Here is a 22832-nt window from a genome sequence, read left to right as displayed (position 1 = left end):
TTGTTTATTTAAACCAGTATGAATATTACCTAACCTGTATAAAAATTAGGCTATCGAATAACATATCAATTACGAATCATTCATTTGATCTTGCTCCGAGAGACAGCGCGTCCTCAGTGAGAGAGAGAGAGGTCTTTAAATGAAGTTTTACGGTATAGGACATTATTTTATTTGTTTATTTTGTAATGTGTAGGTATGTAGATCTTTTAAAAGACATGTTTATGTTGAAATAAATATACCTATACAAGTAGTTATGTCTCTCGTTGTATTGGTTTGCCCTCTTATGGACATAATGCGCCAAAATAGATATTCGAATGGTTCGAACCTATGTGTTTTTTTAGAAGGAATAATGGAACGTCATTTTTGGCCAATTTTGACAGCCCTAATGTGTACACAACCATACATCCATGCACGCACGCACACACACACACACACACACACACACACATCTACTACCCACCTGTATGCATTCACACCTACACCTACACATGTATACACACACCCCTGTATCCTTAGATGTTTGCCAACCCCAGCACATATAAAAGTATCTGATAGATTTTCTGGAGCCACTCTCTGTTATGTCACGTTGGCATCCTGGTCTGACTGCATTAACTAAGGTAAGTACCACCTGTGAACTTTCACTACAGTCATATAGCCACAGAGGAATGTCACAATAGAGTTGAATGAAGTGCTGCAATGCTATGATAGTGAAATACATTTTCATCAACTCATTCATATTTCCTTATCATATTCTGACTTGACCGATAATGTATATTCTGACTTGACTGATGATGTATATCACCAGGTTGGTCTTTACCTGAGGTGTGCATTGTCCATGTGTGGCAGCAAACATGCTGGTTATGGCTACATGATCCTATCTTACTCTAGTGTGTTTTTTTTTTTTTTCTGAGATTTGTCTTTTCTCCTGTTGCAGGATAATTTGTATTTTGAAATCCATGTTATTATCAGTCCTGAGGCACTTCCCTCATCCACACTCCCAGCACAGCATTCTGAAACTGAGATCTCCACCATTTGAAAAACATCACAATAGCTTGACAATTGAAAGCAAAAAGTTGAAAATAATTATGATGCTTTTTAAAGGATCTTAGGTAACTTCTTGTAAGTCCTTGGTTGAAAATAATACTAGTTTTACAGACTGATCATCTATAATCAATGATGAACTTCCTTCCCAAAATGGATATCGTTTTGGAATTCTTACTCAGCCTCACCTTCACAGTTTCAAGACAAAGTGTCAAAACAATGAACTGAATGAAGTGGAAATTGGAACCACACTGAAAATAATGATGATTAAAAAAGGGCCGTTCATGTTGTTCTTTCCACTACTGTGGTTATTTTAACTGTATTTTCAAAATATTATATTGATTTTTATCTTTCAAGTTGATGCCCTGATCTTCTGCCTGAGGTGAGTACTACTTTCTTGTGCTCTTATCATTGAGTGGGCCTGGTAAGGAGGACGGAAGGCTCTCTAACAAAATTGAATTCATCCAGCGGTTCCACAATGTCGAAAAGTGCCCAGTAGTTTTAAAAATGCAACTTTCAACAAAGCTGTAATGAAGCCAACGATTGTGGTGCAAATAGCAAAGACTATTGAAAAATAACCATGCGTGGAAATTATCATGATCAAATTGTTAATGGTATATGTCTAAGACTCACTCTAAAGGCCTATGATGAACCTGATAATGTAACTGAAGTTATTCCTAAAGTGTTTATTGTACGTTATCTAAAATTCGCATGAGATTTTTCCACAATGTGCAATGCCACCCAGCCAAGAGTTCTTCCTCAGTTTACTAAGTGTGATTATGTTGTGTATTATTGTATAGAATTATTGCATTTGTTGTATAATTATTGTAACTACTGTTATATAATATGGTATTCAACCAGTCAATGATAAATATATGATCAATGGTAAATAAATGATGACATTACTTATAGCAACTCTATAATGTTGCATACAAGTTGCATATTTGGGTTAATGTTTCTTATGATAGTTGATGAATATTACGTTGTCTCTCTTTTGTTAGACTTCAACTTCAGCTTCCAAGAGATGAACGTGTCATCTGCCAATGTAACAGTGGTTATACAATATCGAGACTCCTTCGCCACAGCTGTGACCAAAAATGTGGTTGTTGTGGCTCTCGGCATCTCCATCAACTACATCAATGCCAGTCTCATTCACACCTTCCGCAAACATCAGGTTTGACATTCCTTCACTGTCAACCAACCACTTATGATCAATTTAATGAGGAGATATGGCAGAAATTAATATTTATATCACCACCACCTCTGCTGCTGGATTAACAGTGAGTGTCCACTGAACGGCCAAATTTGCAGGCGTAGAGATTATGTGGAAAATTGTGGGAAGGTGAGCGTCAAAAAATTCCAAGCTCAACATTGACAGGGCGGTGCCAAAAGATGAACTAAAGTCTATTTCATGCAAATTTTACACGTCTGAAGCAAGCATTAATAAGTAGAACAGCAGGTGTCAGTTTGATTCATGTCTGTTCATGAAGTATCCCCCTTGATGTTCCACCTGTCCCACCAGACAGAGCATGGAGGAAAAATAATTATTACTGTTCCTACACATCCAATTTTGTATGATGCATCTTTTCACAAATTAAAATTCACTTTATTTTATTTATTAGCAGGAGGACCAGGATGTAAATGACCATTACCTGACAATTCTCAACATAGAAAAACAAGGAGTTAGGCCTACAATAACATCCATGACCCATATTACCTTTTTTGAAAAAAAAAATGTAGGAATTGGAAATAAATAATAATAAAAAATAAAAAAATCTGAAAAAAAAAATAGTGTTTGTGTTCAGTTGAGCATTTATCTAGGATAAGTCCTATACCATCAAATTTTCCTACACCGATTATTTCCACACCCATGAAGCGTCCAAAATTTACGAGCACAGCGTTGGCAAGGAGTGTGGGTGTTTTCAGTGGACAGTCACTGTAAAACTACAGGCAGAAAGAAGAAGAGTGCTGTGTCTAGCTAATGTTTGATTCACCAGAATTAGCAGCACACCTTTCAGGTATTAAAAGTCCAATCCTAGGTCTAGTGGTGAAAAAGCATTGTCCATCTATAAATGCTTCTGCGGGTGATTGCCAGCTCTTGATAAAGGAGCGGCACAAGGATAAAGTTATGGTAAACATCTATCTAATTCGAGGAATCTCTGTCTGTGAGTGAGTGTGTGTGTATGTGTGTGTGTCCTTCGCATATCTCGAGAACCGTTCGTCCGATCGACTTCACACTTGGCGAGTGTATTGCTGGGGACCCAAGGATGTGCAGTGTCGGATTTGGTGCAATTTGGACACGTGACACGTTCAATATTAATAAACCGACTAAACAAGCGAACAGCGAGCCTCTCAGCTCTGTGTCTGAGTGCAGCGGGGGGGGGGGCTTCAGGGCTCTGACTGGCTGAGCGGGACAAAGGCACGCGCCCCGCTCATGCCCGAGAGAGAAGAACGAGCACACACAGGAGAAAATAACAGAGGCGGAGGCAGTAAAACTAGCCAATAGGAGCGCAGACACGTTTGATTGGCAGCAGAATCAACCAATGGAAGGCCGTAAACTGCTTCTACGGTTCAAGCGCAGTTTAGTCTCACTGGTGAAGTCTGGGGACTGGGGACCCAAGGACGTGCAGTGTCGGATTTGGTGCAATTTGGACACGCGACACGTTCAATATTACTAAACTTTGAATAAACAAGCGGACAGCGCTCTGTGCGGCAGCGGGGCTCAAGCGGTACGGGCACACGCGATTCTCGAGAAAGCAGCACTACGGGCACGAGCAGTTCTCGAGAAAGCAGCAAGCAGCAATCGGCCCGTTCCGGACAGGCACGTTTTGAACGGGCACTGCACTAGTCAAGTCAATATTAAATGCACTATATTTTGAATCTGTACAATGTTTGCTAATGTGTTCATTGTAAACACTGCAGCAATGACTCAAGTAATTGCCATTTATGTCAGAATGAGAAAACTTAATTACGATACTACAATGTGTGCTCTTAGAAATATGTAAATCCAGTACAAAAACATAGAGATTTTGGTTTCCAAAAAAAGCATCAATGTTCTGTAATGATGATTCTTTGGAGAAACTCCCCTTTTCTCTACACCTTTCCCCACTTCCCATGTGCTGTTTTCTCTAGTCTTGCCCTTGCCCCTCTTCTACTGAACTCTGCTCCACTCAACTATTTTCTTTCCTCCCCACTCTCCTCTCTCAATTTTCCCCTCCATCCTCCTCTCCTTCCATCTCCCCATACCCCTCTCCTCTTCATTCCCGCCAACCAGATCTTCTACATGAATCCTCGCTACATCCTTTTCATTCACCTGGTGGTCAACGATATGATCCAGCTGATGCTCACTATCATGCTATTCCTCCTCAGCTACACCCTCTACACAATAAATGTCTCCCTCTGCTGCTGTGCCATCCTGCTTGCTCTTTTCACCACCGAAAACACCCCTCTGAACCTGGCCTGCATGGCGGTAGAGTGCTACATTGCCATCTGCGTCCCCCTCCGCCATGCGCAGATCTGTACAGTCAAAAGAACACACATGCTGATTGGTCTGATCTGGGCGACGAGCATGTTGTCTGTCCTCCCCGACCTCTTCGTCGCCCTGGCCACAGAACCCCTGGAGTTTTTTCATACCCGAGTCTTCTGTCTCAGGGAAACCGTCTTCAGGAATCCCACCATTATCAAGAAGAGGGATATCACCTATATAGTGTTCCTAGTCATAGTTTGGCTCATTATCTTCTACACTTACTTCAGGATCCTGTTCACTGCCAAGGAGGCAAGCACCGATGCTAAGAAGGCCCAGAAAACTATCCTCCTTCATGGATTTCAGCTGCTGTTGTGTATGGCTACCTATGCCCTCCCCGTGTTAAAAAAAGCTCTGCTGTACTGGTTCCCTGAACATTATGCGGACTCCCTCTTTGCTTGCTATATTATTATACACATCCTGCCACGATCCATTAGTCCAATCATCTATGGCCTACGGGACAAGACTTTCAGGAGGTACCTGAAAACGTATCTGTTGTGTAAAGTGAGAATACAGTAATCACCCATCCACAGACTGCAATTAGGAGGTCTTTATTTAAAAAAAAAAAGGTGACACTTCATGAACTCTGGAAGGCTTTCCTGAGCATCCTAAGCCCACCTTGCATTCACTTTCCCCAAATTAGCCCATGTCGCCCTTCTCCAGCACTCTCTCCACTCGCTCTGCTGCTCATGTCATTGACAACCCAAGGCTGCTAAGGGAGCTACATCGCCATGCCTCCAGGCCATAGTCCGGGCCGATGATTGTTATCCCTCTTGGCTCCCCAGTGGTGCTATGATCTAAGCACTCCAGTCAGGACTTTGGTTCTATAAATTGAGTTATTCTATGCTTTCAACTATAAATAAAGCTCATTCTACTGCTGCACTCATTGTAAGGTGCTCTGGATTAGTGTCAGCTAAATGTCTAAAATGTAAACGTGTAACACAATCATATGGAGTAAATAAGAGCTTCATAGCAGCTACATGTCACATACATGAATACTGATGAAATCTTTGCATCAGGTTTCATTAAATGTTTACGCAATACTGACGTGCAAAGGCAAAATGTAGTAACTACAAGTTTGGTCAAAATTGAATTAAGACTGGAAACCGACTTTGTTCACCAGCCTCTGTTTTATCTTGTAACAAACTGTTTTGGCTCATTTATGTTTAGTTTGAGACAAAACTGCATGTCAAATTTGCAGTAACAAAAAAACCCAGCTAAATCCAAGGCAGAATGCAGTAGGAGTAGTTGCTGCGCTCTGGCCTTGAATCTCCAGCTGCAGCTGTAAATACTGCGGTCTGCCGTGGTAATACAAATACAAATTAAGTTTGTGTTTATGTTCTCAGTAAGAAATTGTATAATTTTGCCTGGTTGCAATTATTGGAAACAATAGACAGAAAATGACTATAGATCATCTACCTCCTGTGATTTCCATGGTTGTTCATGTCCACATATGTAAGTGTGATGAAAGATATGAACATCGTATCAAAGTTAAATATCATTTTCAACTCAAACTACAGCTCTATGCTATGGCTGGAGAGTCAGAGTCAATAAGGCAGATAGTGTGAGCACACACACACGGACCCATGTGCATGCGTACTAGGGCTGTCAACGAATATTCTAAATTCGATTATATAATCGAATTGTAAAAAAAAACAGACATTCGATTATGAAAATTAATATTCGATTGTGAAAAAAAAAAAAAAGCAGCACTACCGCGGCTGTCCGCCTCGCGAGTTCTTGCGTGGGCCTGGGCCGCTGCACTGAATGCACTGCATGATGGACAGAAGTCACACAACGTCACTTTCATTGATTGAAAATGAAATATAGGTCAAGCTGAAACGAGCGAATAATTCAACAACAACCGTGTGGTAATGATGGCAGAGAGTTCACAACCCCCTCCGAGCAATCTAAAAAGCCCTGTTTGGAAATACTTCGGATTTTGGTCAGACGGCAAAATTGTGGAACCTCGAGATAAAGTTGTATCAAATTGTTTATTTAAACCAGTATGAATATTACCTAACCTGTATAAAAATTAGGCTATCGAATAACATATCAATTACGAATCATTCATTTGATCTTGCTCCGAGAGACAGCGCGTTCTCAGTTCTCACTCTAGCACCAACCACGGCGCAGAGAGAGAGAGCGAGAGAGAGAGAGAGACTTGTATATACCTATACAAGTAGTTATGTCTCTCATTGTATTGGTTTGCCCTCTTATGGACATAATGCGCAAAAATAGATATTCGAATGGTTCGAACCTATGTGTTTTTTTAGAAGGAATAATGGAACGTCATTTTTGGCCAATTTTGACAGCCCTAATGTGTACACAACCATACATCCATGCAGGCACGCACACACACACACACACACACACACACACACACACACACACACACACACACACACACACACACACACATCTACTACCCACCTGCATGCATTCACACCTACACCTACACATGTATACACACACCCCTGTATCCTTAGATGTTTGCCAACCCCAGCACATATAAAAGTATCTGATAGATTTTCTGGAGCCACTCTCTGTTATGTCACGTTGGCATCCTGGTCTGACTGCATTAACTAAGGTAAGTACCACCTGTGAACTTTCACTACAGTCATATAGCCACAGAGGAATGTCACAATAGAGTTGAATGAAGTGCTGCAATGCTATGATAGTGAAATACATTTTCATCAACTCATTCATATTTCCTTATCATATTCTGACTTGACCGATAATGTATATTCTGACTTGACTGATGATGTATATCACCAGGTTGGTCTTTACCTGAGGTGTGCATTGTCCATGTGTGGCAGCAAACATGCTGGTTATGGCTACATGATCCTATCTTACTCTAGTGTGTTTTTTTTTTTTTTTCTGAGATTTGTCTTTTCTCCTGTTGCAGGATAATTTGTATTTTGAAATCCATGTTATTATCAGTCCTGAGGCACTTCCCTCATCCACACTCCCAGCACAGCATTCTGAAACTGAGATCTCCACCATTTGAAAAACATCACAATAGCTTGACAATTGAAAGCAAAAAGTTGAAAATAATTATGATGCTTTTTAAAGGATCTTAGGTAACTTCTTGTAAGTCCTTGGTTGAAAATAATACTAGTTTTACAGACTGATCATCTATAATCAATGATGAACTTCCTTCCCAAAATGGATATCGTTTTGGAATTCTTACTCAGCCTCACCTTCACAGTTTCAAGACAAAGTGTCAAAACAATGAACTGAATGAAGTGGAAATTGGAACCACACTGAAAATAATGATGATTAAAAAAGGGCCGTTCATGTTGTTCTTTCCACTACTGTGGTTATTTTAATTGTATTTTCAAAATATTATATTGATTTTTATCTTTCAAGTTGATGCCCTGATCTTCTGCCTGAGGTGAGTACTACTTTCTTGTGCTCTTGTCATTGAGTGGGCCTGGTAAGGAGGACGGAAGGCTCTCTAACAAAATTGAATTCATCCAGCGGTTCCACAATGTCGAAAAGTGCCCAGTAGTTTTAAAAATGCAACTTTCAACAAAGCTGTAATGAAGCCAACGATTGTGGTGCAAATAGCAAAGACTATTGAAAAATAACCATGCGTGGAAATTATCATGATCAAATTGTTAATGGTATATGTCTAAGACTCACTCTAAAGGCCTATGATGAACCTGATAATGTAACTGAAGTTATTCCTAAAGTGTTTATTGTACGTTATCTAAAATTTGCATGAGATTTTTCCACACATTTTTCCACAATGTGCAATGCCACCCAGCCAAGAGTTCTTCCTCAGTTTACTAAGTGTGATTATGTTGTGTATTTTTGTATAGAATTATTGCATTTGTTGTATAATTATTGTAACTACTGTTATATAATATGGTATTCAACCAGTCAATGATAAATATATGATCAATGGTAAATAAATGATGACATTACTTATAGCAACTCTATAATGTTGCATACAAGTTGCATATTTGGGTTAATGTTTCTTATGATAGTTGATGAATATTACGTTGTCTCTCTTTTGTTAGACTGTCAGCTTCCAAGAGATGAACGTGTCATCTGCCAATGTAACAGTGGTTATACAATATCGAGACTCCTTCAACGCAGCTGTGACCAAAAATGTGGTTGTTGTGGCTCTCGGCATCTCCATCAACTACATCAATGCCAGTCTCATTCACACCTTCCGCAAACATCAGGTTTGACATTCCTTCACTGTCAACCAACCACTTATGATCAATTTAATGAAGAGATATGGCAGAAATTAATATTTATATCACCACCACCTCTGCTGCTGGATTAACAGTGAGTGTCCACTGAACAGCCAAATTTGCAGGCGTAGAGATTATGTGGAAAATTGTGGGAAGGTGAGTGTCAAAAAATTCCAAGCTCAACATTGACAGGGCGGTGCCAAAAGATGAACTAAAGTCTATTTCATGCAAATTTTACGCGTCTGAAGCAAGCATTAATAAGTAGAACAGCAGGTGTCAGTTTGATTCATATCTGTTCATGAAGTATCCCCCTTGATGTTCCACCTGTCCCACCAGACAGAGCATGGAGGAAAAAAATATTATTACTGTTCCTACACATCCAATTTTGTATGATGCATCTTTTCACAAATTAAAATTCACTTTATTTTATTTATTAGCAGGAGGACCAGGATGTAAATGATCATTACCTGACAATTCTCAACATAGAAAAACAAGGAGTTAGGCCTACAATAACATCCATGACCTATATTACCTTTTTTGAAAAAAAAAAATTTAGGAATTGGAAATAAATAATACAAAAAAAAAATCTGAAAAAAAAATGTCTTTACCTTTCGCTTGATCCGGTCTGTGTGTAACTTCCTGCAACAACTCAACTCTCGCGAGACTTGAGCGAGACTTGGTTACAGACAGACCGGATCAAGCGAAAGGTAAAGAAAAACGTTTCATTTCTCTGTAGGGTCCTTTCCATAATGTTGTCAGACACTTATAATAACAATCTGAGCCTGTCAGTGGCAAAAACAAACACTTTTAGTGGACGTACATTGACGGTGCGATTTACCCCGTCGGATTACATTGCAGCTCGTTTTGCGGCTGCCGGCTGAAGCGATCTCGCTCAATACTGGACCAATTTCAAAAATTGTTGTCCCCTTTAGTCACTTAGACACAAAAAGATGGGAAAATAGGGTCCAGGTTGAAAAATACAGAAGTTACCCTTTAAGGCTTTAGAGATCTTTGAGCTTTAATGATTGCAGTGCCATCAGGACGCACGTAGGAGGCATAGGCAGAGGATGACCAACGGCCCAGTTGTTGAAGGAAAGCTGCTGATAGACCTTGCATGGCTGCGGAGGTTGCAGCACCTATTCTAAATGAATGACCTGAATAAAGCTTTGGGGGTATGTTACATATCAGAAGAATCTGCTCTAAATGATAGCTAAACCAAGATTTGGACATGGGATTGTTATCTGGGGTCAGAAAAAGAGGGGCACAAGGGTCGGAGAGAGGCCTGTTTTTAAAAAATGTACACATTGATTTAAAAGGACAGAATTAAATAATCAATGTGAGCAATGATTACAGCGCAAGCACCTCCAGCTTTAGAGTGTTTAAGGAAAAGACTAAAGAATTCTGGGTGGAAAGATAAATCCGAAAAGGTAACGTCTTTACCTGGATCAAATGAATTTGAAGAAGTGGTAAATTCACCACTCCTTAAAAACCCATAAAAAGCGAATAAAAAAGAACAATCCAAGAGAGAGTCGACATAGGGAGAAAAATAACCATGTCTCAAGACTGAAAGCATTTTATGCAAGATGGAAAGAGCAATAGGGAGTCTATTATCAATGCTAGAGGGGGAAACTTTTGAAATGCCTTTAAGTAACAGTTTAATGGCCGGATTGGAAAATAGGCTGGATGGATGGATGGATCAGAACATCTAGCATTAAACTGGATACCAGCGACCAGACCTCTTATATACTGAGGCTTAAAATGACGCACATCCATGCAATGACAAATAAATGCGCAAACAGCACTGATTGTAACAGGTTTTAGTGGCAAATTCAGAGAAACGCAGAACAAGGCAAAGGTTTTCCAAGCAAAATCATAGGATTTCAGGGTAGAGGCAGCTAGACCCTTTCTCATATAAAACCTGGCAGATTCTAAATATGACTGCAGGGAAAGCTGGTTTAATAGAGGGCTAATGCTTCTAGAGGGGGAACTGCTATGGGCGTTGGGCTGGCTTCTGGGCAAAGACTCTTAAATACCTAACATCGAAGCAGAGACAGCAGAGGCCAGAGAATGCTGTGGCACGTATGGGGCACTTGCGGTGGGAATGAATGGCTGAGGTGCAGGTGCAGGAGCTGGTGCATGAATCAGCGGGATCTGAGAGGCAGTAAGCATTGCAGAGGAAGATGATGAGGCTTGGGTGTTCTCCAGAGACTGGAGGTGAGCATCAATTGCCTGAATAGAATTTACCACTGAGACTGTAGAGTTGATGTGAAGGTATTATGTGATGGATGAAAGGCAGCATTTGGTTGATCGGGATGAGCCAGGCTGGCAGAGACATTCTTGCGGTTGGCTTGAGGAGCTACATGATGAGTTTTCTTTGTGTGTTTGCGACCAGGAGCTGTTGAAAGGCCAGAGGTTGCAGGGGGCTCATCCCGGACTGGTGTTTCACAAACCACTTCGTTAGCCAGGTCATGGAGCTGCGAGAGCTCCAGACCCGGAGCCGGAGTAATGCCTTGAGCTTTTAACATCTCCAGAATTTCTGAACCTGACTCTCCTTGACGAGCAGCAATCCGAGCATTGCGCCAAGCTGCCGATGAGGTAGAAGCCGATTCAATTAATTCAGCATCGAACAGTTCCGTTTCTGAGTCTGACATCATGAAATAAGATGACAGGCCGAGAATTAGCAGCAATACAAAACGTAAACTCGCCATACACGACCTGCACGATGACAAATGAGCGCAGAACAGCAGCATGAACGGACTAAAGTGGAGAGAGAGAAACATATTTAAAAAGACAGCAGCAAGATGATAGGCTAACAATGGAGGTGTGTCGCTGTGCTATTGGATAGATGTGACCAGCTGATGTGAACAGCTGATATCTCAATTGACGGACCCAGGAAATGACAGCAAGGAAATAATGAGTGAGCATGCGTGAGAGATGTGAATGGCAGGATGGTATGAGAAGTAAAACTACAGCCTAAGCATGCAAAAGATAGTCTTCCAGACTGAACCTTCGCTAAAGCTCCATAGAGATTTTGGTTTCCAAAAAAAGCATCAATGTTCTGTAATGATGATTCTTTGGAGAAACTCCCCTTTTCTCTACACCTTTCCCCACTTCCCATGTGCTGTTTTCTCTAGTCTTGCCCTTGCCCCTCTTCTACTGAACTCTGCTCCACTCAACTATTTTCTTTCCTCCCCACTCTCCTCTCTCAATTTTCCCCTCCATCCTCCTCTCCTTCCATCTCCCCATACCCCTCTCCTCTTCATTCCCGCCAACCAGATCTTCTACATGAATCCTCGCTACATCCTTTTCATTCACCTGGTGGTCAACGATATGATCCAGCTGATGCTCACTATCATGCTATTCCTCCTCACCTACACAGTCTACACAATAAATGTCTCCCTCTGCTGCTGTGCCATCCTGCTTGCTTTTTTCACCACCGAAAACACCCCTCTGAACCTGGCCTGCATGGCGGTAGAGTGCTACATTGCCGTCTGCGTCCCCCTCCGCCATGCGCAGATCTGTACAGTCAAAAGAACACACATGCTGATTGGTCTGATCTGGGCGACGAGCATGTTGTCTGTCCTCCCCGACCTCTTTGTCGCCCTGGCCACAGAACCCCTGGAGTTTTTTCATACCCGAGTCTTCTGTCTCAGGGAAACCGTCTTCAGGAATCCCACCGTTATCAAGAAGAGGGATATCACCTATATAGTGTTCCTAGTCATAGTTTGGCTTATTATCTTCTACACTTACTTCAGGATCCTGTTCACTGCCAAGGAGGCAAGCACCGATGCTAAGAAGGCCCGGAAAACTATCCTCCTCCATGGATTTCAGCTGCTGTTGTGTATGGCTACCTATGCCCTCCCCGTGTTAAAAAAAGCTCTGCTGTACTGGTTCCCTGAACATTATGCGGACTCCCTCTTTGCTTGCTATATTATTATACACATCCTGCCACGATCCATTAGTCCAATCATCTATGGCCTACGGGACAAGACTTTCAGGAGGTACCTGAAAACGTATCTGTTGTGTAAAGTGAGAATACAGTAATCACCCATCCACAGACTGTAATTAGGAGGTCTTTATTTTTTTTAAAAAAGGTGACACTTCATGAACTCTGGAAGGCTTTCCTGAGCATCCTAAGCCCACCTTGCATTCACTTTCCCCAAATTAGCCCATGTCGCCCTTCTCCAGCACTCTCTCCACTCGCTCTGCTGCTCATGTCATTGACAACCCAAGGCTGCTAAGGGAGCTACATCGCCATGCCTCCAGGCCATAGTCCGGGCCGATGATTGTTATCCCTCTTGGCTCCCCAGTGGTGCTATGATCTAAGCACTCCAGTCAGGACTTTGGTTCTATAAATTGAGTTATTCTTTGCTTTCAACTATAAATAAAGCTCATTCTACTGCTGCACTCATTGTAAGGTGCTCTGGATTAGTGTCAGCTAAATGTCTAAAATGTAAATGTGTAACACAATCATATGGAGTAAATAAGAGCTTCATAGCAGCTACATGTCACATACATGAATACTGATGAAATATTTGCATCAGGTTTCATTAAATGTTTACGCAATACTGACGTGCAAAGGCAAAATGTAGTAACTATAAGTTTGGTCAAAATTGAATTAAGACTGGAAACCGACTTTGTTCACCAGCCTCTGTTTTATCTTGTAACAAACTGTTTTGGCTCATTTATGTTTAGTTTGAGACAAAACTGCATGTCAAATTTGCAGTAACAAAAAAACCCAGCTAAATCCAAGGCAGAATGCAGTAGGAGTAGTTGCTGCGCTCTGGCCTTGAATCTCCAGCTGCAGTTGTAAATACTGCTGTCTGCCGTGGTAATACAAATACAAATGAAGTTTGTGTTTATGTTCTCAGTAAGAAATTGTATAATTTTGCCTGGTTGCAATTATTGGAAACGATAGACAGAAAATGACTATAGATCATCTACCTCCTGTGATTTCCATGGTTGTTCATGTCCACATATGTAAGTGTGATGAAAGATATGAACATCGTATCAAAGTTAAATATCATTTTCAACTCAAACTACAGCTCTATGCTATGGCTGGAGAGTCAGAGTCAATAAGGCAGATAGTGTGAGCACACACACACGGACCCATGTGCATGCGTACTAGGGCTGTCAACGAATATTCTAAATGCGATTATATAATCGTAAAAAAAAACCAGACATTCGATTATGAAAATTAATATTCGATTGTGAAAAAAAAAAAAAAGCAGAACTACCGCGGCTGTCCGCCTCGCGAGTTCTCGCGTGGGCCTGGGCCGCTGCACTGAATGCACTGCATGATGGACAGAAGTCACACAACGTCACTTTCATTGATTGAAAATGAAATATAGGTCAAGCTGAAACGAGCGAATAATTCAACAACAACCGTGTGGTAATGATGGCAGAGAGTTCACAACCCCCTCCGAGCAATCTAAAAAGCCCTGTTTGGAAATACTTCGGATTTTGCTCAGACGGCAAAATTGTGGAACCTTGAGATAAAGTTGTATCAAATTGTTTATTTAAACCAGTATGAATATTACCTAACCTGTATAAAAATTAGGCTATCGAATAACATATCAATTACGAATCATTCATTTGATCTTGCTCCGAGAGACAGCGCGTTCTCAGTTCTCACTCTAGCACCAACCACGGCGCAGAGGGAGAGAGAGAGCGAGAGAGAGAGAGAGAGAGAGAGAGGTCTACGGTCTTTAAATGAAGTTTTACGGTATAGGACATTATTTTATTTGTTTATTTTGTAATGTGTAGGTATGTAGATCTTTTAAAAGACATGTTTATGTTGAAATAAATATACCTATACAAGTAGTTATGTCTCTCATTGTATTGGTTTGCCCTCTTATGGACATAATGCGCAAAAATAGATATTCGAATGGTTCGAACCTATGTGTTTTTTTAGAAGGAATAATGGAACGTCATTTTTGGCCAATTTTGACAGCCCTAATGTGTACACAACCATACATTCATGCAGGCACGCACACACACACACACACACACACACACACACACACACACACACACACACACACACATCTACTACCCACCTGCATGCATTCACACCTACACCTACACATGTATACACACACCCCTGTATCCTTAGATGTTTGCCAACCCCAGCACATATAAAAGTATCTGATAGATTTTCTGGAGCCACTCTCTGTTATGTCACGTTGGCATCCTGGTCTGACTGCATTAACTAAGGTAAGTACCACCTGTGAACTTTCACTACAGTCATATAGCCACAGAGGAATGTCACAATAGAGTTGAATGAAGTGCTGCAATGCTATGATAGTGAAATACATTTTCATCAACTCATTCATATTTCCTTATCATATTCTGACTTGACCGATAATGTATAGTCTGACTTGACTGATGATGTATATCACCAGGTTGGTCTTTACCTGAGGTGTGCATTGTCCATGTGTGGCAGCAAACATGCTGGTTATGGCTACATGATCCTATCTTACTCTAGTGTGTTTTTTTTTTTTTTTCTGAGATTTGTCTTTTCTCCTGTTGCAGGATAATTTGTATTTTGAAATCCATGTTATTATCAGTCCTGAGGCACTTCCCTCATCCACACTCCCAGCACAGCATTCTGAAACTGAGATCTCCACCATTTGAAAAACATCACAATAGCTTGACAATTGAAAGCAAAAAGTTGAAAATAATTATGATGCTTTTTAAAGGATCTTAGGTAACTTCTTGTAAGTCCTTGGTTGAAAATAATACTAGTTTTACAGACTGATCATCTATAATCAATGATGAACTTCCTTCCCAAAATGGATATCGTTTTGGAATTCTTACTCAGCCTCACCTTCACAGTTTCAAGACAAAGTGTCAAAACAATGAACTGAATGAAGTGGAAATTGGAACCACACTGAAAATAATGATGATTAAAAAAGGGCCGTTCATGTTGTTCTTTCCACTACTGTGGTTATTTTAATTGTATTTTCAAAATATTATATTGATTTTTATCTTTCAAGTTGATGCCCTGATCTTCTGCCTGAGGTGAGTACTACTTTCTTGTGCTCTTATCATTGAGTGGGCCTGGTAAGGAGGACGGAAGGCTCTCTAACAAAATTGAATTCATCCAGCGGTTCCACAATGTCGAAAAGTGCCCAGTAGTTTTAAAAATGCAACTTTCAACAAAGCTGTAATGAAGCCAACGATTGTGGTGCAAATAGCAAAGACTATTGAAAAATAACCATGCGTGGAAATTATCATGATCAAATTGTTAATGGTATATGTCTAAGACTCACTCTAAAGGCCTATGATGAACCTGATAATGTAACTGAAGTTATTCCTAAAGTGTTTATTGTACGTTATCTAAAATTCGCATGAGATTTTTCCACAATGTGCAATGCCACCCAGCCAAGAGTTCTTCCTCAGTTTACTAAGTGTGATTATGTTGTGTATTATTGTATAGAATTATTGCATTTGTTGTATAATTATTGTAACTACTGTTATATAATATGGTATTCAACCAGTCAATGATAAATATATGATCAATGGTAAATAAATGATGACATTACTTATAGCAACTCTATAATGTTGCATACAAGTTGCATATTTGGGTTAATGTTTCTTATGATAGTTGATGAATATTACGTTGTCTCTCTTTTGTTAGACTTCAACTTCAGCTTCCAAGAGATGAACGTGTCATCTGCCAATGTAACAGTGGTTATACAATATCGAGACTCCTTCGCCACAGCTGTGACCAAAAATGTGGTTGTTGTGGCTCTCGGCATCTCCATCAACTACATCAATGCCAGTCTCATTCACACCTTCCGCAAACATCAGGTTTGACATTCCTTCACTGTCAACCAACCACTTATGATCAATTTAATGAGGAGATATGGCAGAAATTAATATTTATATCACCACCACCTCTGCTGCTGGATTAACAGTGAGTGTCCACTGAACGGCCAAATTTGCAGGCGTAGAGATTATGTGGAAAATTGTGGGAAGGTGAGCGTCAAAAAATTCCAAGCTCAACATTGACAGGGCGGTGCCAAAAGATGAACTAAAGTCTATTTCATGCAAATTTTACACGTCTGAAGCAAGCATTAATAAGTAGAACAGCAGGTGTCAGTTTGATTCATGTCTGTTCATGAAGTATCCTCCTTGATGTTCCACCTGTCCCACCAGACAGAGCATGGCGGAAAAATAATTATTACTGTTCCTACACATCCAATTTTGTATGATGCATCTTTTCACAAATTAAAATTCACTTTATTTTATTTATTAGCAGGAGGACCAGGATGTAAATGATCATTACCTGACAATTCTCAACATAGAAAAACAAGGAGTTAGGCCTACAATAACATCCATGACCCATATTAACTTTTTTGAAAAAAAATAATTTAGGAATTAGAAATAAATAATAATACAAAAAAAAAAAATCTGAAAAAAAAATAGTGTTTGTGTTCAGTTGAGCATTTATCTAGGATAAGTCCTATACCATCAAATTTGCCTACATCGATTTCCACACCCATGAAGCGTCCAAAATTTACGAGCACAGCGTTGGCAAGGAGTGTGGGTGTTGTCAGTGGACAGTCACTGTAAAACTACAGGCAGAAAGAAGAAGAGTGCTGTGTCTAGCTAATGTTTGATTCACCAGAATTAGCAGCACACCTTTCAGGTATTACAAGTCCAATCCTAGGTCTAGTGGTGGAAAAAGCATTGTCCATCTATAAATGCTTCTGCGGGTGATTGTCAGCTCTTGATAAAGGAGCGGCACAAGGATAAAGTTATTGTAAACATCTATCTACTAATTCGAGGAATCTCTGTCTGTGAGTGAGTGTGTGTGTGTCCTTCGCATATCTCGAGAACCGTTCGTCCGATCAACTTCACACTTGGCGAGTGTATTGCTGGGGACCCAAGGACGTGCAGTGTCGGATTTGGTGCAATTTGGACACGTGACACGTTCAATATTAATAAACCGACTAAACAAGCGAACAGCGAGCCTCTCAGCTCTGTGTCTGAGTGCAGCGGGGGGGGGGCTTCAGGGCTCTGACTGGCTGAGCGGGACAAAGGCACGCGCCCCGCTCATGCCCGAGAGAGAAGAACGAGCACACACAGGAGAAAATAACAGAGGCGGAGGCAGTAAAACTAGCCAATAGGAGCGCAGACACGTTTGATTGGCAGCAGAATCAACCAATGGAAGGCCGTAAACTGCTTCTACGGTTCAAGCGCAGTTTAGTCTCACTGGTGAAGTCTGGGGACTGGGGACCCAAGGACGTGCAGTGTCGGATTTGGTGCAATTTGGACACGCGACACGTTCAATATTACTAAACTTTGAATAAACAAGCGGACAGCGCTCTGTGCGGCAGCGGGGCTCAAGCGGTACGGGCACACGCGATTCTCGAGAAAGCAGCACTACGGGCACGAGCAGTTCTCGAGAAAGCAGCAAGCAGCAATCGGCCCGTTCCGGACAGGCACGTTTTGAACGGGCACTGCACTAGTCAAGTCAATATTAAATGCACTATATTTTGAATCTGTACAATGTTTGCTAATGTGTTCATTGTAAACACTGCAGCAATGACTCAAGTAATTGCCATTTATGTCAGAATGAGAAAACTTAATTACGATACTACAATGTGTGCTCTTAGAAATATGTAAATCCAGTACAAAAACATAGAGATTTTGGTTTCCAAAAAAAGCATCAATGTTCTGTAATGATGATTCTTTGGAGAAACTCCCCTTTTCTCTACACCTTTCCCCACTTCCCATGTGCTGTTTTCTCTAGTCTTGCCCTTGCCCCTCTTCTACTGAACTCTGCTCCACTCAACTATTTTCTTTCCTCCCCACTCTCCTCTCTCAATTTTCCCCTCCATCCTCCTCTCCTTCCATCTCCCCATACCCCTCTCCTCTTCATTCCCGCCAACCAGATCTTCTACATGAATCCTCGCTACATCCTTTTCATTCACCTGGTGGTCAACGATATGATCCAGCTGATGCTCACTATCATGCTATTCCTCCTCAGCTACACCCTCTACACAATAAATGTCTCCCTCTGCTGCTGTGCCATCCTGCTTGCTCTTTTCACCACCGAAAACACCCCTCTGAACCTGGCCTGCATGGCGGTAGAGTGCTACATTGCCATCTGCGTCCCCCTCCGCCATGCGCAGATCTGTACAGTCAAAAGAACACACATGCTGATTGGTCTGATCTGGGCGACGAGCATGTTGTCTGTCCTCCCCGACCTCTTCATCGCCCTGGCCACAGAACCCCTGGAGTTTTTTCATACCCGAGTCTTCTGTCTCAGGGAAACCGTCTTCAGGAATCCCACCATTATCAAGAAGAGGGATATCACCTATATAGTGTTCCTAGTCATAGTTTGGCTCATTATCTTCTACACTTACTTCAGGATCCTGTTCACTGCCAAGGAGGCAAGCACCGATGCTAAGAAGGCCCAGAAAACTATCCTCCTCCATGGATTTCAGCTGCTGTTGTGTATGGCTACCTATGCAGGCCCCCTGTTAAAAAAAGCTCTGCTGTACTGGTTCCCTGAACATTATGCGGACTCCCTCTTTGCTTGCTATATTATTATACACATCCTGCCACGATCCATTAGTCCAATCATCTATGGCCTACGGGACAAGACTTTCAGGAGGTACCTGAAAAGGTATCTGTTGTGTAAAGTGAGCATACAGTAATCACCCATCCACAGACTGTAATTAGGAGGTCTTTATTTAAAAAGAAAAAGGTGACACTTCATGAACTCTGGAAGGCTTTCCTGAGCATCCTAAGCCCACCTTGCATTCACTTTCCCCAAATTAGCCCATGTCGCCCTTCTCCAGCACTCTCTCCACTCGCTCTGCTGCTCATGTCATTGACAACCCAAGGCTGCTAAGGGAGCTACATCGCCATGCCTCCAGGCCATAGTCCGGGCCGATGATTGTTATCCCTCTTGGCTCCCCAGTGGTGCTATGATCTAAGCACTCCAGTCAGGACTTTGGTTCTATAAATAGAGTTATTCTTTGCTTTCAACTATAAATAAAGCTCATTCTACTGCTGCACTCATTGTAAGGTGCTCTGGATTAGTGTCAGCTAAATGTCTAAAATGTAAACGTGTAACACAATCATATGGAGTAAATAAGAGCTTCATAGCAGCTACATGTCACATACATGAATACTGATGAAATCTTTGCATCAGGTTTCATTAAATGTTTACGCAATACTGACGTGCAAAGGCAAAATGTAGAAACTACAAGTTTGGTCAAAATTGAATTAAGACTGGAAACCGACTTTGTTCACCAGCCTCTGTTTTATCTTGTAACAAACTGTTTTGGCTCATTTATGTTTAGTTTGAGACAAAACTGCATGTCAAATTTGCAGTAACAAAAAAACCAGCTAAATCCAAGGCAGAATGCAGTAGGAGTAGTTGCTGCGCTCTGGCCTTGAATCTCCAGCTGCAGCTGTAAATACTGCTGTCTGCCGTGGTTATACAAATACAAATGAAGTTTGTGTTTATGTTCTCAGTGAGAAATTGTATAATTTTGCCTGGTTGCAATTATTGGAAACAATAGACAGAAAATGACTATATCATCTACCTCCTGTGATTTCCATGGTTGTTCATGTCCACATATGTAAGTGTGATGAAAGATATGAACATCGTATCAAAGTTAAATATCATTTTCAACTCAAACTACAGCTCTATGCTATGGCTGGAGAGTCAGAGTCAATAAGGCAGATAGTGTGAGCACACACACACGGACCCATGTGCATGCGTACTAGGGCTGTCAACGAATATTCTAAATTCGATTATATAATCGAATTGTAAAAAAAAACAGACATTCGATTATGAAAATTAATATTCGATTGTGAAAAAAAAAAAAAAAGCAGCACTACCGCGGCTGTCCGCCTCGCGAGTTCTCGCGTGGGCCTGGGCCGCTGCACTGAATGCACTGCATGATGGACAGAAGTCACACAACGTCACTTTCATTGATTGAAAATGAAATATAGGTCAAGCTGAAACGAGCGAATAATTCAACAACAACCGTGTGGTAATGATGGCAGAGAGTTCACAACCCCCTCCGAGCAATCTAAAAAGCCCTGTTTGGAAATACTTCGGATTTTGGTCAGACGGCAAAATTGTGTAACCTCGAGATAAAGTTGTATCAAATTGTTTATTTAAACCAGTATGAATATTACCTAACCTGTATAAAAATTAGGCTATCGAATAACATATCAATTACGAATCATTCATTTGATCTTGCTCCGAGAGACAGCGCGTCCTCAGTGAGAGAGAGAGAGGTCTTTAAATGAAGTTTTACGGTATAGGACATTATTTTATTTGTTTATTTTGTAATGTGTAGGTATGTAGATCTTTTAAAAGACATGTTTATGTTGAAATAAATATACCTATACAAGTAGTTATGTCTCTCGTTGTATTGGTTTGCCCTCTTATGGACATAATGCGCCAAAATAGATATTCGAATGGTTCGAACCTATGTGTTTTTTTAGAAGGAATAATGGAACGTCATTTTTGGCCAATTTTGACAGCCCTAATGTGTACACAACCATACATCCATGCACGCACGCACACACACACACACACACACACACACACACATCTACTACCCACCTGTATGCATTCACACCTACACCTACACATGTATACACACACCCCTGTATCCTTAGATGTTTGCCAACCCCAGCACATATAAAAGTATCTGATAGATTTTCTGGAGCCACTCTCTGTTATGTCACGTTGGCATCCTGGTCTGACTGCATTAACTAAGGTAAGTACCACCTGTGAACTTTCACTACAGTCATATAGCCACAGAGGAATGTCACAATAGAGTTGAATGAAGTGCTGCAATGCTATGATAGTGAAATACATTTTCATCAACTCATTCATATTTCCTTATCATATTCTGACTTGACCGATAATGTATATTCTGACTTGACTGATGATGTATATCACCAGGTTGGTCTTTACCTGAGGTGTGCATTGTCCATGTGTGGCAGCAAACATGCTGGTTATGGCTACATGATCCTATCTTACTCTAGTGTGTTTTTTTTTTTTTTCTGAGATTTGTCTTTTCTCCTGTTGCAGGATAATTTGTATTTTGAAATCCATGTTATTATCAGTCCTGAGGCACTTCCCTCATCCACACTCCCAGCACAGCATTCTGAAACTGAGATCTCCACCATTTGAAAAACATCACAATAGCTTGACAATTGAAAGCAAAAAGTTGAAAATAATTATGATGCTTTTTAAAGGATCTTAGGTAACTTCTTGTAAGTCCTTGGTTGAAAATAATACTAGTTTTACAGACTGATCATCTATAATCAATGATGAACTTCCTTCCCAAAATGGATATCGTTTTGGAATTCTTACTCAGCCTCACCTTCACAGTTTCAAGACAAAGTGTCAAAACAATGAACTGAATGAAGTGGAAATTGGAACCACACTGAAAATAATGATGATTAAAAAAGGGCCGTTCATGTTGTTCTTTCCACTACTGTGGTTATTTTAACTGTATTTTCAAAATATTATATTGATTTTTATCTTTCAAGTTGATGCCCTGATCTTCTGCCTGAGGTGAGTACTACTTTCTTGTGCTCTTGTCATTGAGTGGGCCTGGTAAGGAGGACGGAAGGCTCTCTAACAAAATTGAATTCATCCAGCGGTTCCACAATGTCGAAAAGTGCCCAGTAGTTTTAAAAATGCAACTTTCAACAAAGCTGTAATGAAGCCAACGATTGTGGTGCAAATAGCAAAGACTATTGAAAAATAACCATGCGTGGAAATTATCATGATCAAATTGTTAATGGTATATGTCTAAGACTCACTCTAAAGGCCTATGATGAACCTGATAATGTAACTGAAGTTATTCCTAAAGTGTTTATTGTACGTTATCTAAAATTCGCATGAGATTTTTCCACAATGTGCAATGCCACCCAGCCAAGAGTTCTTCCTCAGTTTACTAAGTGTGATTATGTTGTGTATTATTGTATAGAATTATTGCATTTGTTGTATAATTATTGTAACTACTGTTATATAATATGGTATTCAACCAGTCAATGATAAATAT

The 22832-nt window shown here is 40.7% G+C and overlaps 3 protein-coding genes across 3 annotated transcripts; all 3 read left to right on the top strand.

The window, feature by feature from the left end:
- Nucleotides 1–2065: 2065 nt before the first annotated feature.
- LOC144539326 (odorant receptor 131-2-like) lies at nt 2066–5312 on the top strand. The gene is made up of 3 exons (XM_078283417.1): nt 2066–2215; nt 4316–5068; nt 5208–5312. Exons 1-3 carry the CDS (start codon nt 2066–2068, stop codon nt 5310–5312), a joined length of 1008 nt encoding a protein of 335 aa, XP_078139543.1.
- Nucleotides 5313–8610: 3298 nt separating this feature from the next.
- Nucleotides 8611–13045, top strand: LOC144539325 (odorant receptor 131-2-like). The gene is made up of 3 exons (XM_078283416.1): nt 8611–8760; nt 12049–12801; nt 12941–13045. The coding sequence occupies exons 1-3, from the start codon at nt 8611–8613 to the stop codon at nt 13043–13045; spliced, it is 1008 nt and encodes a 335-aa protein (XP_078139542.1).
- A 3392-nt stretch (nt 13046–16437) lies between these two features.
- LOC144539324 (odorant receptor 131-2-like) lies at nt 16438–19445 on the top strand. The gene is made up of 2 exons (XM_078283415.1): nt 16438–16587; nt 18678–19445. Exons 1-2 carry the CDS (start codon nt 16438–16440, stop codon nt 19443–19445), a joined length of 918 nt encoding a protein of 305 aa, XP_078139541.1.
- Nucleotides 19446–22832: the final 3387 nt, after the last annotated feature.

The sequence above is a fragment of the Centroberyx gerrardi genome, chromosome 5 (genome assembly GCF_048128805.1).
Source record: "Centroberyx gerrardi isolate f3 chromosome 5, fCenGer3.hap1.cur.20231027, whole genome shotgun sequence".
Lineage (NCBI taxonomy): Eukaryota > Metazoa > Chordata > Actinopteri > Beryciformes > Berycidae > Centroberyx > Centroberyx gerrardi.
Note: the sequence above shows the minus strand (reverse complement) of the source record. Positions and strands in the feature narration are given on the sequence as shown.